We start from the raw sequence: 15844 nt of genomic DNA on the forward strand, positions 1-15844 counted from the left end.
AAATTAACAAAAAGTCATGCCATTTTGGTGTCGTATGGGTCATTATACAGGTGTCCTTCGAAAGCGGATTTATTCTACAGAGTTGCCATGGAGCACTTTTTATTAAAAAAAAAAAAAAAAATCCAGCCCTCGATGCTGGTTTCACCGAGTAACATGGAATTTAGGAGGTATTCCTACCATGAGCAGACCCACAAAAAAATCTCACGAAGCCATGCCTGAATCCCCAGAGGAAGTCTGTCATCTTGGTTTGAAACAATCCTTCAAAGATGAATGTGTCCAACATTTTTTCTATGAAATTTCAAGTCATATACTTGACAGGTTGGTGACGATGAATTGTACATGACTTTAGTTTTGGTTATTGTGTGTGGGTGGAGAATAGCAGAAAAGAATTGATGACTTGTCACAAAGCAATGTTTATTCTTTCCATTCAGGCCCCAAAGCCAGTTTCACTTAGCAACATGAAATACGGTAGTTGTATCTAACATGATGACCTTTAAAGGTCGTTCTAATTCTGTAGCAATCGGACAAAATTTCCAGAGCAAGTTAATCTTGTAGAGGTCCAAAATGACCCTAAAATGTCTGCTTTAAACCCAAATAGCAGACTTCATGTGTCTTTTCAGACATGGATTCCTGAGACTTATTTGTGGGTTTACTAATGATAGACACACTTACCAAATTTGATGTTGCTAAGTGATTGGTCTTCAGGGAAGGAATTTTCCTAAAACTCTTTTTTCCTTCTCACTTTTTGCATCATCCACTTTCTTTCCATGCTTAGCTGAAAAATTAATTGTTTGGCTGGCCTAAAGCAACATCTTCAAGAGCACTTGTAAAAACACATTTTATATGATCTTATGTTCAAAAAGTAAGAATAAAAATAAAACATTTGCCCTCTGGTCACACCTTCTCAAAGTCGTGCATATCGCACACGCCACAACTCTTTGAAGCATCCACCCCCTCCTCCCAATGGCCTGGAAGAGTTGAATAGATTAAAAAGGTAGATCTAATCGATCCTGAGAGCGCTTATCAGCGGCTGGCAGGCTGACGAGCCGATTTCAGAGCGACAAGTTCTAATCCTTCAAATTCAGGCTGGAGAACGGAAAAGACGGAAAACGTTCACACCGTCCAAAACTTTGGCTCGTGACTCAAAATGTCAAAAAGATCATTTTGACATTTATTTCAATGTACAGTTCTTATATTTTCACGCTAATGGTGTACCTAAAGTGACTGAGTGTTGAGTCAAATAATAGCATGTAGCCTTTCCCTGCGAGTGCCATATACTGATATATATATATATATATATATATATATATATATATATATATATATATATATATATATATATATATATATATATATATATATATATATTATTTTTTTTTTTTCAAAAAGGGACGGTGACGGGTGTCTGGCAGGCGTGATAAGCGGCAGGTATTAGCCGGCGAGGGCGGAGATTCACACAAAAACGGCAGCAGGCCGAGTTTTTAATGCCCTTTACTCGTATTGATTAGCCTGCAGGGCTGACTGATCGGCAGTGCGATACAGGAGAGCACACATCAATAAAAATCCGTGGCCAGCAGGCGCGCCGACACACAAAAGGGGAATAAATTACACTTTGGTCCGCTCTGCTGCAAAAGTTGTTTGGTGCCTAAAAACCCAGACAAGCCGTATAAACATTCTGGTGCTTCAAACACTTTAAAAATGTGAGTTAACTTTAAAAACTTCTCATTTTGAGAGGTAAGGCCGCATTTGTGGAAACTTTCAATGAGATTTTGAGCTTTCTATTGTAATTAGAGGGAATCAAGATGCTAATCTGTGCCATTTAAATCAGGGGGGCTCAAGATGAGAGAAATCCCCACAAAATCCCCAAAAAATCTCTGCATTGGGCATAAACTTGCATATGTTTATTGTATAAAAGTGTATTAATTATTCAAAATGATATACATGTTAAAAAACAAAAATCTCATCTGAATTAAGTGAGAATTAAGATAGAAGTCTGTGTCTAGTGATGTCACGTTGAGAGCCACATTTTACACCAAGTCATGCCCCAACACCCTAATGCTAGTAATTAAGCTTACTGTGATAAATATTTGAATTAGTCTCAATTTTAGTCTCATCGCACAAAGTAGTCATACCATCTAGTTTCGCTAATTTGGGTTTTGTGTCACACGATGGAGTTGACTGATTTAAATATCTTTTCATTATGCTAGCGAGAGGAGATATAAGGAGGCGCTGCGTACGCTGCTAGCTACAGGGGATTTACATGTCTTGATCACATGACTTTTTAAATATTCCGTTTTGAGTGATTGACCATATGTTTCTTCTCGTGCGTGTAGTTTGCAGCGTATGAAGTCTCCAGAGAGAGAGCTCGTAAGGCATGTGCTATCATGGGATAATAAGAGTATTACAAAGAGCGAATGGAGTGAAATTGCTTTTCCGGAACTGGGGAGGACGTGAGGTACAGCGAGTGATCCTGGGATACAAGATGACATGCTTGATCAGGCAGCACAAAAGTCGCATGCGTGCACACACGATCCTGTTCTGAGCCAAAATGGATGCTTGTGTTCCTTCTTTAAAAAGATACCATTGGAAGTGGTTCGGTTGTATGGGAATGAAGCACAACAGTGGGCTGATTTGATGGAATTTTCTTTGATTGCGTGCAGTTGTGCCTAATAAATTGAGTGCAGATTTTGAATAGGAAATAAATAATTTGATTGATTATGATAGATAAGTTGGTAACATATAAGCCTAATATTGATCAACCTTTTAACGTCTTGACTAGGGGTTGTCAACAAGCTGACTTTACTATTCTCCATTGACCTTTGCGCAATTATTTCTATCGATTAGTTGTATTTATTTCCGTTTTTCCATTAAAACATGTCTATGGGAATATGGTCCGTGGCCGAGCATTGCTGTACCGTGTAGAAAAAAATATGATGTCATTGATTAATCAACTTCACTTTCATCACATTATAGAGTCAACTACAAACAGTCTTCAGCTGTTATACTCCTAAATTTGACACAGTTAAAAAGACAAAAATTATAATAACTTTGAATCTAGACCTAATTAGGTAAAAAGGAATATTTTGTAGATTTGTGCATATTGGCATATAAGGTTAAGAGGGAAATATGAGCTACACAACACAAAAAAAAAAAAGAAAAATTAAGTACAAATGAGATTTCTAAATATATTTCTACCCATTTCTACACATTCGCATTGTAACTGTGCTCATTTTGGCCATTAAGCCACGATGTCACACATTTTCACCAATGCTATGTTACTTAACGTGTTATTTTTTTCACTTCAGTTGTTTTTCATCGAATCGCGTAAATTCCCCAGAGGCAACATAGGGGATAAGGAGGCCTTTTGTGAGGGATGCCAGTGGGAGAACACGTATGGAGGCGGGGAATATTCAAATACGTCAGATAGAAGAATACACACACAAACAACAAATGTAAGCCCCTGAGGATTAAGTCACTGAGGGAAAGAATGGAGTGGTTGGGGGGGGGGGGGGGGAAGAGGATTTCCATGCAGCGTTGCAGCTTCCTCTTTGATATCTCACTCATGTTTCATATTTAATATCTTTACTTGGCAGTTCACGGGCACGCACGATTGGCCGAGCTGGACAACAAACCCTCTATTCTCTGTCTCGCTCACTTCCTTCCTTCTTTCCCCACCTGCCTTTAACGAGGTGCACTAATAACACGGACTGATGCCATAACGGCCACTTCACTGCCCCGCCGTGCCATCGTAATTGACAGTTTTCGATGCTGAAATGAAGCTTTCTTTTTTTTTTTTTTATCAGCTGTACACTAAACACACACACACAGGCGCGCACACAAAATTACAGTTCACTAACACCCCCACACCCCCAGGAAACATTTAGGAAAAATCATGGTTGCTCTTCGTGTTTATAACCTCTTTTAATATGTCAAAATGGAGTCTGCGCCTTTAATTGGGATGGATTCTGGACATTTTTAGGTAAAAGACTTCATGTAAGTAGAAGAAACACACAAGCCCATGAGGTGGAACAGCTGCACGAGATTGACATTTTTTGTTTGCACAGTGGTGCCTTGACTGACAAGGTTTTTTCGTTCTATGACCATCATCTTTCCCGAATCATATGAATAAAAAGGCCATTAATCCGTCTACCAGCACAAAGATAAAAAGTTGCAATGTGATTTTTAATGAGAAAATGAGCACTCTCCAGTATTATACATAAAAAAAAGTAATAATGTAAATAATTAAAGCTTGTGCATCATGATTTCATGCACTCATTATGTGGTTACTTCTGCTGTGCACTCCCTGACCACCGGGGGGAAGTATAATACCTTTATACACAAAAAGATGGTCACAACTGCTCAGTAAATTGCAGTCATGTTAGACGATATTCACAGAGTATTAATAATAGATGCCTGTGAGTATTGTTATACTGTGTCTACATGTGCTGTCGCGCCGTTTGTATTTAAACTGTTTTTTTAAGGGTTATAATAGTGTGCCAGCAATGCTAATTCTGCTAGCCTTTCTATGATGTTTTATATTGGTTGTTAGCATAGCTAGAAGACGAAGTTTCATGATTTGTAAAAATAGACAAAATGTAATTAGGTTTTTTTTTTGTTTTTTGTTTTTTACAGTAAACTTCAACTAGAAGAGGCAATAACTTCATTCATTATGTACCAAACTTGTGAAGTTCACTGGCACCATTTAGCTCTGAAATTTTTGCTCAGACAAAAAAGTGACGCCTTGTATTTCAGAAAACGCGCAGTCGGGCCGTAAGACGAAGTGTCAATGCATTGAAACAGATCAGACAATAACATTTAACGGATTTAAATTAAATGCCTCAAACGAGGATGAAAGCAAAGGTAACGCCCCCTTGTGGCGTGGAAGACCACTGAACATGTACGCGTTAAGAGTTTTATTTCCCTTCGCCAAGAATCACCATCTCTTTATGCGCTGAACCAGCGTTTCTTATGCTGTGTAATCACATGCACTTAGACACACGCGCACACACACCCCCACACACACACACACACACACACACACACACACACACACAAACGTAGAAATATTTGATTTTCCTCATGTCTGGCCTCTTTTTGGTCTTCATTTGGTTTCTCTCTGCGGCAGATTGTCCCCCAAAAGAATCCCAAGCATTTTATTTTTCCTTTAGGCTCAATCGTTTCCAGACATTTCCCTTTGGGCAAAACACACACACTAGCACGCGCAGTTGCTCGCTCGCTCACACCACCTCACACACTGTCAAACAAACAAACACAGTCACACACGCCCCCTCTCACACATAGTCCCAGATGCAAACATGCACTGTTTCATTTTTGCCCACACACACTCACACTCTCTCTTACACGCACACAAAAGCATAGACACGCACACACACACACAGATGTCCTAAAGGGAGACAGGGAACAACTTGATTTCTTTGCAACGCACTTGTGTTGGTGCGGTTTGTCTGAACTGTTTGTCTGCTGGCTTCTCTACTTTGGATTAAAGGAAGCAGAGGGAGCAGCAGTAACCTCGTCCGCAGCCTCCCCAGAGTCGTCTGAAAGCAACTGCAGAGAAATTCAGGGAACCTGGGGATTTTTGGAGGGAATTTTAGAGGAAATATAAACTCTCTAACCCAGGCTTGAAAGTCTAAATCAGCAGTCCCACCCTTTTTTTGCGGCATGGACCGATTTCATGTAACGAAATACTTCAGTATAGAATTCTCATTCTTATTTGAAACCTTAACTTCAAACCCCAATTTCAAACCATAATCTAGGTTTCAAACACTAACCCTGTCTTCAAAGCTTAATTTTGAACCCTGATTTGACACCTTAACCCTAATTTCCAACACTAACCCTTCCTTGAAACAACAACCCTGGCATGAAACCTCCATGCCCAGCCTCAATTTACAAAATAAACCTTTTCAAATCAATAATAACACGTGAGAAGCTGGGACAAGTCTGCAGCATGTGAATATTAATATTCACTTTGCGGCGTGTACTGTAATGTAGTGCAGCAGTCAATTATTGTGTCATTTCAACTGTGAGGCAGTAATTGCCATTCCAGACACTACTGAGCTGTGACAGAGAAGAAGAAAGAAAGAACGAAAGCCAGATAAATGGAGAAATATGGCGCGGAGGTGAAGGAATGAGGAGTATTAATTAAGATGCCAGTTAATTGAGGGTGCCCTCCGAGTTTCTATTTGAGTCAATAATGGCCACGGCTGTGACATTAGCGCAAACGAACGCCCTCTTTTCCCATTTCAAATTGAACATCGGAGATTAGCGCATGGTAATTAAAAGGGCTAAATGGTGGAGAAAGTCGTTAAAGTGCGCCAAAAGCGTCGGTCAACGGTCTAATCGGAGGAGGCTTTGTTTCACCGCATCTCATTTGGACGGCCAATGAAGACTTCTGGCTTCCACAAAGAGGACAAATCGGCTGGAGAAGAAGCTCGGGAAACGCATTAGAATGTTTTTGATGGGGTAATTGGAAGAGAATTTTCATTGTTTTAAATGCTGTCAAAATAATTGAAAACATGAGGCCACTCTCTCCTTGTGCAGTTGAGTCACGATTGTGATATTTCCGTACAAGAAAAACAAACAAACTTGCTTTTCAAATGACTCTCATTAATTGTTCTATGGTTGCCAAATAATGTACCACAGACTGCAAATCACTGCGGCAAAATAAGCGACAATAAATAAGCCCCAAAACAACAATGGCTTTCCATCAAGCAGTCTTGCAAAAAAAAAATATATATATATATATATATATATATATGCTGCCATGCAAAATACAAGACTCGAAATACATGAAAATACATTTTAACCTCAGTTAGAATATTAGTCATTTTTCACACAGAGGATAAAGAATACTTGCCTTGCATTTTAGCATTAAGCTAGCAGGCTTTTGTAAAGCGAAGAGATCATTCAGCATTGTCAACAGCCAAGGACAAAATGGCACTATAAGAGCATGAGTAAATGAGATCAGAAGAGGAGAAAGATGAGAGACTGCAAGCATGCGAGTGGCTCAATGATGCGTGCCGAGTGCGCATCAAAACTAGCCAATCAAAGTGGGTTGTTGTGTTGCTACATGACATTTACATTAATCACGCAAATGTAGTATTACAGTAGTGGCATGTGTGCATGCGTGCGGTAGACGTTTGTGGGTGCTAATTAGCACTTGAGGTGCACTAACGGCTCAATACTAATCAGCCGCATGTATAACACACAATATAACTTTGTGGATCGGTGTGTCAGTGCCACTACTGTGTCGTTGATGCTTGAAAACTTCTAATCGCAACACATGCGTGCACACACACGCGCGCGCACACAATTGGTCGCCCGATTGAAAAGCAATTAGGAGTCAGCTTTTGTACTAAATTGTGCAACAAATTTCAAGCTTTCACTAGACCTCCACACAAACGAGTCACCCTGGATGAACTCCAAAAACTATTTTTTTGTGGGTGGGCGCCTGTGTGAGTAACATAAGAAAAGATGTGAAACTTTATGAAATCTCTTTAAGTGTGTCTGCGCTTTCCTGCTCTCTGATTGGCCACACTCCTTCCCGTCACTCTCCCATTTTCCCACCTTATCACATTGTGTCCGATCAAACCAAATACAAGTTCTGGCGGTAGAAAATCAAAACAAATTCTGCAGCTTTTTGCATCTCCAACCTTATAGAGAAGCTCAGGAGATTTGTTCCGGAGAGTATTTTTTTCCCCCTACAGTAACTGAAAATCTCATTATAAACTGCACATGACCTCGTTTTGTTTTTGTTTGTATTTCATCCCTGAGATAAACACGGGAGGAAATAGAGCTCACATCTGGAGAGGAGCTCTGAGGTTTCAGTCCGAGTTCGCACATGGATCCGGGAATGGTGATGAGAAAGATTTGCATTTCTCTGGTCTTTTTAAGAAATACACCACTTTCAACATGCAGACAGAATTGGTGCGCCCCACCTCTGTGCTAAAAATTCTATCTTAATGAGGGAAAATGCTCATTATTCACCTAATTTAAATGCATAGTTATTAAACCAGATGATCACTTGCGCACCACAGGTTAAAAATCCGTGCACTAGATCCCGTGATTTAATTATGCCACCCAGGAGCATAATATTGCAATGGTGCCTTGACTTAAGAGGGTTTTTTGGGATACAAGTCATCATTTTGCCGATTTATTTGCTTTGACTATGATATATGCACGTTGGAGGGTGGCAGTGAACTCAAGTCAACTCACTCCACAACAAGCAGCAGTTGTCAGTTTTGAACAATTCTTCTTAAAAAAAAAAAAGACTTCAAGATTGAACATTTACTGTCAAACTAAACATAAAACACAGAAAATTGCACAATATGCATTCAAAACAATCACTAACTTTGCTTTGGAGAATATGTTTAGCTTGACGCTAACAAATAATGCAAAACTCCATAGCCTTGCTAACGAAACTAGCGTAGGTCCCTTTAACCCATGAAATAGTGGACATTTGAACACAAAAGGTGCACAAACACATTTAGACAGATAATATATTCACAGTCATATATTCTTTATCCTCTTCTAAGATTGACTAATATTGTAGCCTCTAGAGCTGAAGGCCATCTCTATGTATAGTATAAACATATGTCTGAAATATACGGCTCCCAGGGTGCCAAGGCGTGCGGACCAGAACAAGCAGCAAAATATCCATTGAAATTAAGACAAAAAAGTGGCAAAACAAACCACCATGAGACCTTTAATCTGGCACTTGGGGTACACCACACTTTTGGCAATCCCTGCACTTGACCCCGAAATGTAATCGTGCCACTTAAACAGTGGCGTGTGAATTTCCATCTTTGTTCGGACACATGTGGTGTCAGTTAGCAAGGTCGCAACCCCGCCGCTACACCCTCTCGAACCCCCCCTCAAAACTCCCCGAGCAGCATGCAGTCTAATGTTAGCCAATGAATCACAAACGTCTCGGCCAACTCGTGACTCCTGCCACCCGAGGGACACACACACACATATATATATATATATATATATATAAATATACACACGCACACACTTTGTCTATTGTTCTAATGCGACTCTTGAGTCATGTGTTCAGACACAGGAAGTAGGCGGGTGAAAAAGGGCTTACTCACCCGAGGGAGTCGTTATCTCGTTTGCTGCACAGCCAGCTCTCTTGCACCTCTGGCCAAGTCTGAGAAGGAAATAAATACATCAAAATGGTAAATTAAACGAATGGGCCCTCGCACACACACTCCCACGCGGAATTTGAGAGGTGTCACAAAGTTTTGTTTTATGGCAAGTCATCAAATTTTGCCATCATGCTCGGCCCACATGCCTTGGCAACTTAAGATATTATTCGCGATTTAGAGTTGTCCACCTGTCTTGTATAAATGCTTCAATATTTGGATGAAGTTCACTTCTGAAGGACTTTTAGAAAATGACCCCAAAATGGAAGACTTTTCGGACATGGCTTCTTGAGACTTTTTTGTGTGTCTGCTTATGATAGAGAAGCCTCTTAAATTCTATACTGCTAAGTTAAACTGTCTTAAATTTTGTAATTGTTTAGATAGGACAAGTTTGTCTTTTAAAGATCCCTGGAATTGGACAAAATGGCACACTTCCTGAGTATTTTCCAACATGGTTTCTCAAGACTTTTTTTTTTTCGTGCGTCATCTCATCTTAGATATGTCTACCAAATTTCATGTTGTTAATGGCAACCGGTTTTCAGGGCCTGAATTTTCAAACGATATCTTTGTTTTGCAACTTGGAACAATTTTTGTCAGTTCATCAGATTTAACCACCTTGCTCTGCCCAAGTCTTGCAATTTTGTGACATACATGTATCTAGTTTCAGTGGTTCAAATTTGATAGGAATTGGGAAAAAAAACTGTAAGACAAGTTTGTATTTTAATGACCACTGGAAAATGGCTGCTTCAAACCAAAATGGCTGACTTTTTGTATCTTTTCGGGCATGACTTCTTGGGACTCTTTTGTGGCTCTATTCATGATAGACGTGCCTACCAAATGTCATGTTGCTAGATGAAAATGGCTTCTAGGGCTCAGTTTTCAAATGGTTTTCAGATAGCACTACCAGTCTAATTTTTGTTAAGTCATCAAACTTTGCAAACATACATAACCTCTAAAATACGTTAATCTTGGCCAAAAATAACACAAAACCTGACTAAAATATCCACTTCAAACTAAGTAAAATGGCAGCCAGCATAGCTTTTTGTGACTTTTTTGTGAGTCTGTGTAGCAAATTTCATATTGCTAGGTGAACCAGCTTGTTCCAAAATCTGCGACAAGATGCTCCTGTCATGTTTTCATCCTCAGAGAAGACAAATTAAATCAATAGCAGCGTTATCAAGTTTCATATTTGGAGAGTTGTCACTCATGTCGTCGGCAGTCCCCCTTCATAAAATATCCTGTTTCTCTATCAGAGTGTCACATTGTTACAGAATAACAGATGAGCGCGGTCAAGCGAAATGAGACACTGCTGCAATGTTTTTCCCCCCCCCCCCATAAATTCAATTTATGCTCGACTTGTTGAATTAGGTTGACAGTTAATAAACGCTGACACACTAGTGACATTTTGACAGCCTGCTGAGATTCTGCACAAGTGTGCTGCCATTAAAATAAGTTGGGAGGTTTTAGAATCCTTAAACAGTTTGCGCTTTATTACATTACTTGGAAAAGTGCTTGGAATTGGAAGTTGGCTCACAATAAACACTTATTTTCTTCAACGTATACATCATTGCTGGTGTTAAATACTGCATGGCAATACTTCATTATTTCTTTTTTTCATCGGGATACGTCCACAAAACATACGTAAAAGAGACTGTTGTTGTTTTTTTAGTACACTGCACTTTCAAACAAGGCTATGAAATGTGCCTCACGCATTCCAATGAAATATAAAATCATGACAAAAAAAAAAAAAGTGTCTGAAAAGTATTGGATAAAAATTTAAGTAGCTCTCTTAAACCCAAAGTGAATGTAAAAATACAATATTACACATTTTCTTTGTACTTACAGTTTAATGGAAAATTTCATTTATTTATGTAATTATTCATTTTGGGGTAAAATGTATTTTTTCCCCATTGAAAATATAATGATATAGCAAAAACATTCTTGTCAAACAGAAAAATCTCAATTGTTCTAAAATATTACATATTTTCTTACTTCACATCTTCATTTTCTTTATATTTCCACCGGGTTGCATGTAAACATGTATATACACCTGTCAACAAAAGTTGCGTTTTACTTAGTAAGTGAATCGAAATGTATTGGCCTTGCTAGTAGGTGTACAAAAAGATTGAAAATTGATATTAACATTACTTCTTACGTTTTTTGCCACTTTTCTCTTCATCTTGCTTTCAAGGTTATTCCCAATTAAAACACAAGTCTCCAACAAGTCCCATCAATCAAGTGTCAGGCATAATTAGCCACTCGATGAGCCCAGGTGGGATTAATTGTCAGTGCTTCCTGCTTGGCTGGTCATGTGACCAAGCGGCCAATGAAATGACCCAAAATCCCCAATGGGGGTTTCTCAGGCAATGAGTGACTGCAAGGACACAAAATATAGATATACAGTAATATAGACACAAGAGATGTTTCAAAACTATTCAAGATAAATTTACAGAAGCACTACAAAGATTAAAAATCAATCATTCAAATTGCTGAACCTCTAAAGTGAATGTTTTGGAGTATTCACAGTCTGTTATGAGAGACAAACACAAACTGTCAACCATAGTCAGTTACATCCCCTTAACTATTTAAAGCGGAAGTCAACCCAAACATATTTTTTTCAAGAATATGTTCCCAGCAGGCCCACTAGTTGAAACACGGCATTCTGATTAATTTTGTGTTTGTGGAATATAAATTAAGCAGCAAAATCCGCTCGTTTTTAGCCATCTCTGGGGGCGGGCATTTTGTCTTCTGTCGACTGAAAATGACATAACAACTGCTCACAACGACCAATCACGGCTGAACTGTTTTCTGAATCTGAGCCGAACTTAACAAGTATCACGACTCCTGCTTTTTTTTGTCTCCATATTCACTTCCTTGTTGTCAAATGAGCAGCAGCAAATCATACCTTTGATCCTCCCGGCGTAGCACCTTCGATTGTCTCCAGATAGAATTACAGGTTAATCAATGTAATTTCTCCACACACTTTTGAAAAATGGCTTCCATTCCTGAAAAGTACATTCCAAAGCAACAGGTGGTGTAGCACTGCTGTAATTGATTTTGTAGCACTAACATTCATGTTCTTCAGGCTGCCATATTGTTGCACGGTGACTGATGGTCTTTTTAAATAAAAGCATGTCAACAGAAACCCACATCATCTTCCCCAACATTTTCACATGAGTGGACTCATCTCTGTCCAAATCAATTAAAACTAATTCATTTACAGATGGCCTTGACTGGCTAATTAAAGGCGAGTCGCATAACGAGGTTGCTGAACATCAAGCGGAAAGATTCTTTCACTCTGAGCATCATCAATAATTCCAACATTTTGTTTTCTTCCAGGCTCGGAGGATTGGAGGAGAAGACGAAGAAGAAGATTGGCACGCGTAAAAGCACACTCCCAACATTCCCCTCGCCAAACAGGAAGTCACCTCAGTGGGGGCTGAGCTCCACTGAGAGGAACCAGAGAGAGAGGAGGTCGGATTTGATGATGATGGCGATGATGATGATGAGGGTGTTCCTGGTGTTAGCAGGACTCTGCGCCCTTTGTAGCCTGGCAACGGCAAGTTGGAGAGGCTACAACTCCTTGAGTCTTCGCTCCCACAGACACAGACATGCAGGTGGGATTGGTACGAGATTTGTTCCAATGGAAATCTTAAAACATTGCCACAACAATGCCATGCACAGTATATACAAATTAGGGATGAGTGAGTACACTGGTGGAGTTGGGATATTTTTTCCTTGGGGGGCAATGGGGGAGGGCCAAGGATATCTCAGGGGGTCTGCACAACAAAAGCATTATTTTACAAACTCGAAATATTCTTCAGAAAATGCTGATAAAAAATCCTGATATGTTCCCTACAGGGGGACGCGGGGAAATGTGGAAGAAAATTCCCTCCAAAAATCAGAAAATACCCAAAAGTCAATTATCTGGTCTGGCACCTGGGGGATCCAAGCATGTTTCAGGGGGGGCCAGTGCCCCTGCGGCCCCCCCTCTAGCTCCGCCAGTAGGTGAGTATACTGATATCAGGTATCGGTATTAGGCTGGTTCAAGGTATTGGTACTCGTGAAGGATGTTGATACCAGCTACAATACTTAAAGCAAAAAAAATTCAAATGCGATATCATTTAAGTCTTCCTTGCCAGTAGTTGGTGTTACATGGTGACAATTTGACACGTCTGTAAATAATCATGTGCGGCAGAAAGACGAAAGGTATTTGTTCAGAATTATCTATCAATGTGTCAATTGAAATGTTGTGTACTGGTGGTATCGGTACTTGGCATCGGTAGCAGTAAATATTTTGACTTGTATCAGCCTGAAAAAAAGTGGTTTTGAATGTATATATGTACATTTACACATACTTTTGGTGTGAGTTTCTTGGTGGCAGAGAGTCTCAGCTCCTCGGTAAAATGCATTAATATTAGTCGGGGGCTTATATTAGGAGCACATTAACTTTTAACATGGAAACAGGATTATTTCAAGACTACAATGCAATATGCAGTGGATCAAAGAAAACATTGTCTTGAGCTTCAATGATATGTTTGTTGCTTCAACGAAGGTACTTTCCCATTGTTTTGTCATTAAAACAGTATATTTGCTCACAAGAGGCTATATTAGGTTATGAAAAGCGCCACCCACCCACACACACTTTCTCACTCTGAAGTCCAAGTGGGATTTCCATTGACGTGGTTTCCCGCATCCCACACACACCTTGGCGCTAATCCCAATTGAAAAAAAAGACGCTCTGGAAATAAAAATGGTGTTTGTTGTGATTTCGTCGTAGAGTCAACACTATGTGTGTGTTTGTGTGTGTGCAGGTCGCACGTCATTGCACAGACACTGGCCCCGGGTGAGCAAGGAGGGTCAGGTGCTTCACAGGTCCAAAAGAGGTTGGGTTTGGAATCAGTTCTTTGTCATTGAGGAGTACACCGGACCGGATCCAGTTCTGGTGGGAAGGGTGAGTTGGGCCACTGACAACAATGGGGGGGGGGGGGGGGGCTAAATACATACTCGTCATTGATTTCAAGTTTTATGGCAATAAAATCTGGGCATTTATATTCTGGTGATTTATTTGGCATAATTCATTTTTCTGGGTACTTGATTTTCATCAGATTTTTGCATTTTGCCATATATAATGATTTTTGTACTTGGATCAATGTTGATCCAATGGACGTATTGTCAGAATTGTCACTTTCATTGGATCATACAAGTTGCCTGAAAGAAAAACAAACAAACAAAAAACAAACTAAAGTTTAGTGCAATAGTCGTATAAGTGCAAACATCAATCTAAGTCATTAATATGACATCATAATAAATGTATACCATGGTGATTTATATGGCATTGATTGTCTAGTTATGTTATCTTTATTTAATTAAATATTTCAAATCAGATTTAAATACATATTACAATATTCCATTTAGAACAATTTCATTTAAATAGAATATGAATAATGTACAATATTTTACTTTATTTATTATATTGAAAGACATAAAAAGAATAAGTGTTATTATTGTTATTATAATTACTATTCAAATATGATGGTATTTCATTTTATATTTACAATTACTGATGCTCTTTTTCAACACTATACGAACATTGAATGTAATTTTTAAATTCACCAATTGCTTATTCAAATAAAAGAATTAAATGTTTTTTTTTACTAATATTTCATTATTCACTGTAATTCAATGAACCACATATATCATGAGATAAATCCCCCCCGCCTCCCCATAAAAAACATCAAAATGAATAAGTCATAATGTACATTTTAACCAACCCCCCAAAAAAGGCTAATGATGGCAAACAAATATTCCAGGACTGTTAGGGGGCCACCCCTGCTCTAGAGTCAACTTCTACAAGAAGCATGACATGATTTTGTCGCTCTCCGTCTCCCGCAGCTCCACTCCGACGTGGACTCGGGCAACGGCAACATCAAGTACATCCTGTCGGGCGAGGGCGCGGGAACCATCTTTGTCATCGATGACAAGACGGGCAACATCCACGCAACCAAGACGCTGGACCGCGAGGAACAGGCTCAGTACACGCTGACGGCGCAAGCGGTGGCCAGAGACACCAACAAACCTCTGGAGCCACCCTCCGAGTTCATCGTCAAGGTGCAGGACATCAACGACAATCCGCCGGAGTTCCTGCACGGGCCCTACTACGCCAGGGTGCCTGAGATGTCCAACGTCGGTGAGTAATAGGCCAAAATGATAATCACGATTATTTCAATACATATTGTAATCATGATCATGAATCACAATTATTCATTATTTTCGGGAAAATATCATTTTTATTGCTCAACTTTTCAATTTTCGCTTGTTAATTAGACAGCGTAATGAAGCTTTAACCATGCGTTCGCCCCCTGGTGGTGGGCTGACTGAATGCAAATATTGTCGCCGATCTGGTTAATTTAATCATGGCAGCCAAATTCATGATCGCAATAAAAATTTGACTAATTATGCAGCCCTAGTTTGTGGTTCTGACAGTAAAAAAAAAATCTGTAGCGGTCACTGTGAAAAATAGTATGTTTACAGCTGTAACTGTCTTGTGGTCGTAACTGTAAACAATTGTAGGTTGGCAGTTGAGATGTCATTCAATTGACTAATCGACCACTAATTGACCATCAAATTAATCGACAACCATTTTGATCACCGTGTAAGCGCTTTGAGCCACTGTT

General features: G+C 39.5%; 1 protein-coding gene and 1 long non-coding RNA gene across 8 annotated transcripts in view; one reads left to right on the top strand and one right to left on the bottom strand.

Annotated features, from left to right (window-relative positions):
• The window catches only part of LOC147139941 (uncharacterized), a 396230-nt gene that overhangs the window by 305017 nt on the left and 75369 nt on the right, over nucleotides 1–15844 (bottom strand). For 4 of the 6 annotated variants that reach the window (XR_015088785.1, XR_015088783.1, XR_015088784.1 and 1 more), the window contains exon 6: nucleotides 9114–9172. This is a non-coding gene — a long non-coding RNA (uncharacterized LOC147139941). Of the gene's footprint in view, nucleotides 1–9113; nucleotides 9173–11322; nucleotides 11627–15844 lie in introns of those variants that run through there. The other 2 variants (XR_015088787.1, XR_015088786.1) reach the window with 1 other exon arrangement.
• Nucleotides 1–15844, top strand: part of cdh11 (cadherin 11, type 2, OB-cadherin (osteoblast)) — an 80761-nt gene that overhangs the window by 40304 nt on the left and 24613 nt on the right. The window contains exons 3-6 of one of the 2 annotated variants that reach the window (XM_086045975.1): nucleotides 12507–12793; nucleotides 13029–13175; nucleotides 13982–14121; nucleotides 15063–15357. In XM_086045975.1, the coding sequence (XP_085902101.1) occupies nucleotides 12652–12793; nucleotides 13029–13175; nucleotides 13982–14121; nucleotides 15063–15357 (724 nt within the window). In that variant the 5' untranslated portion in view covers nucleotides 12507–12651. The remainder of the gene's footprint in view (nucleotides 1–12506; nucleotides 12794–13028; nucleotides 13176–13981; nucleotides 14122–15062; nucleotides 15358–15844) is intronic. The other variant, XM_086045976.1, reaches the window with a different exon arrangement.

This window comes from Filicampus tigris, chromosome 11, assembly GCF_054856515.1.
Source record: "Filicampus tigris isolate MCC_2025a chromosome 11, RoL_Ftig_1.0, whole genome shotgun sequence".
Taxonomy (NCBI): domain Eukaryota; kingdom Metazoa; phylum Chordata; class Actinopteri; order Syngnathiformes; family Syngnathidae; genus Filicampus; species Filicampus tigris.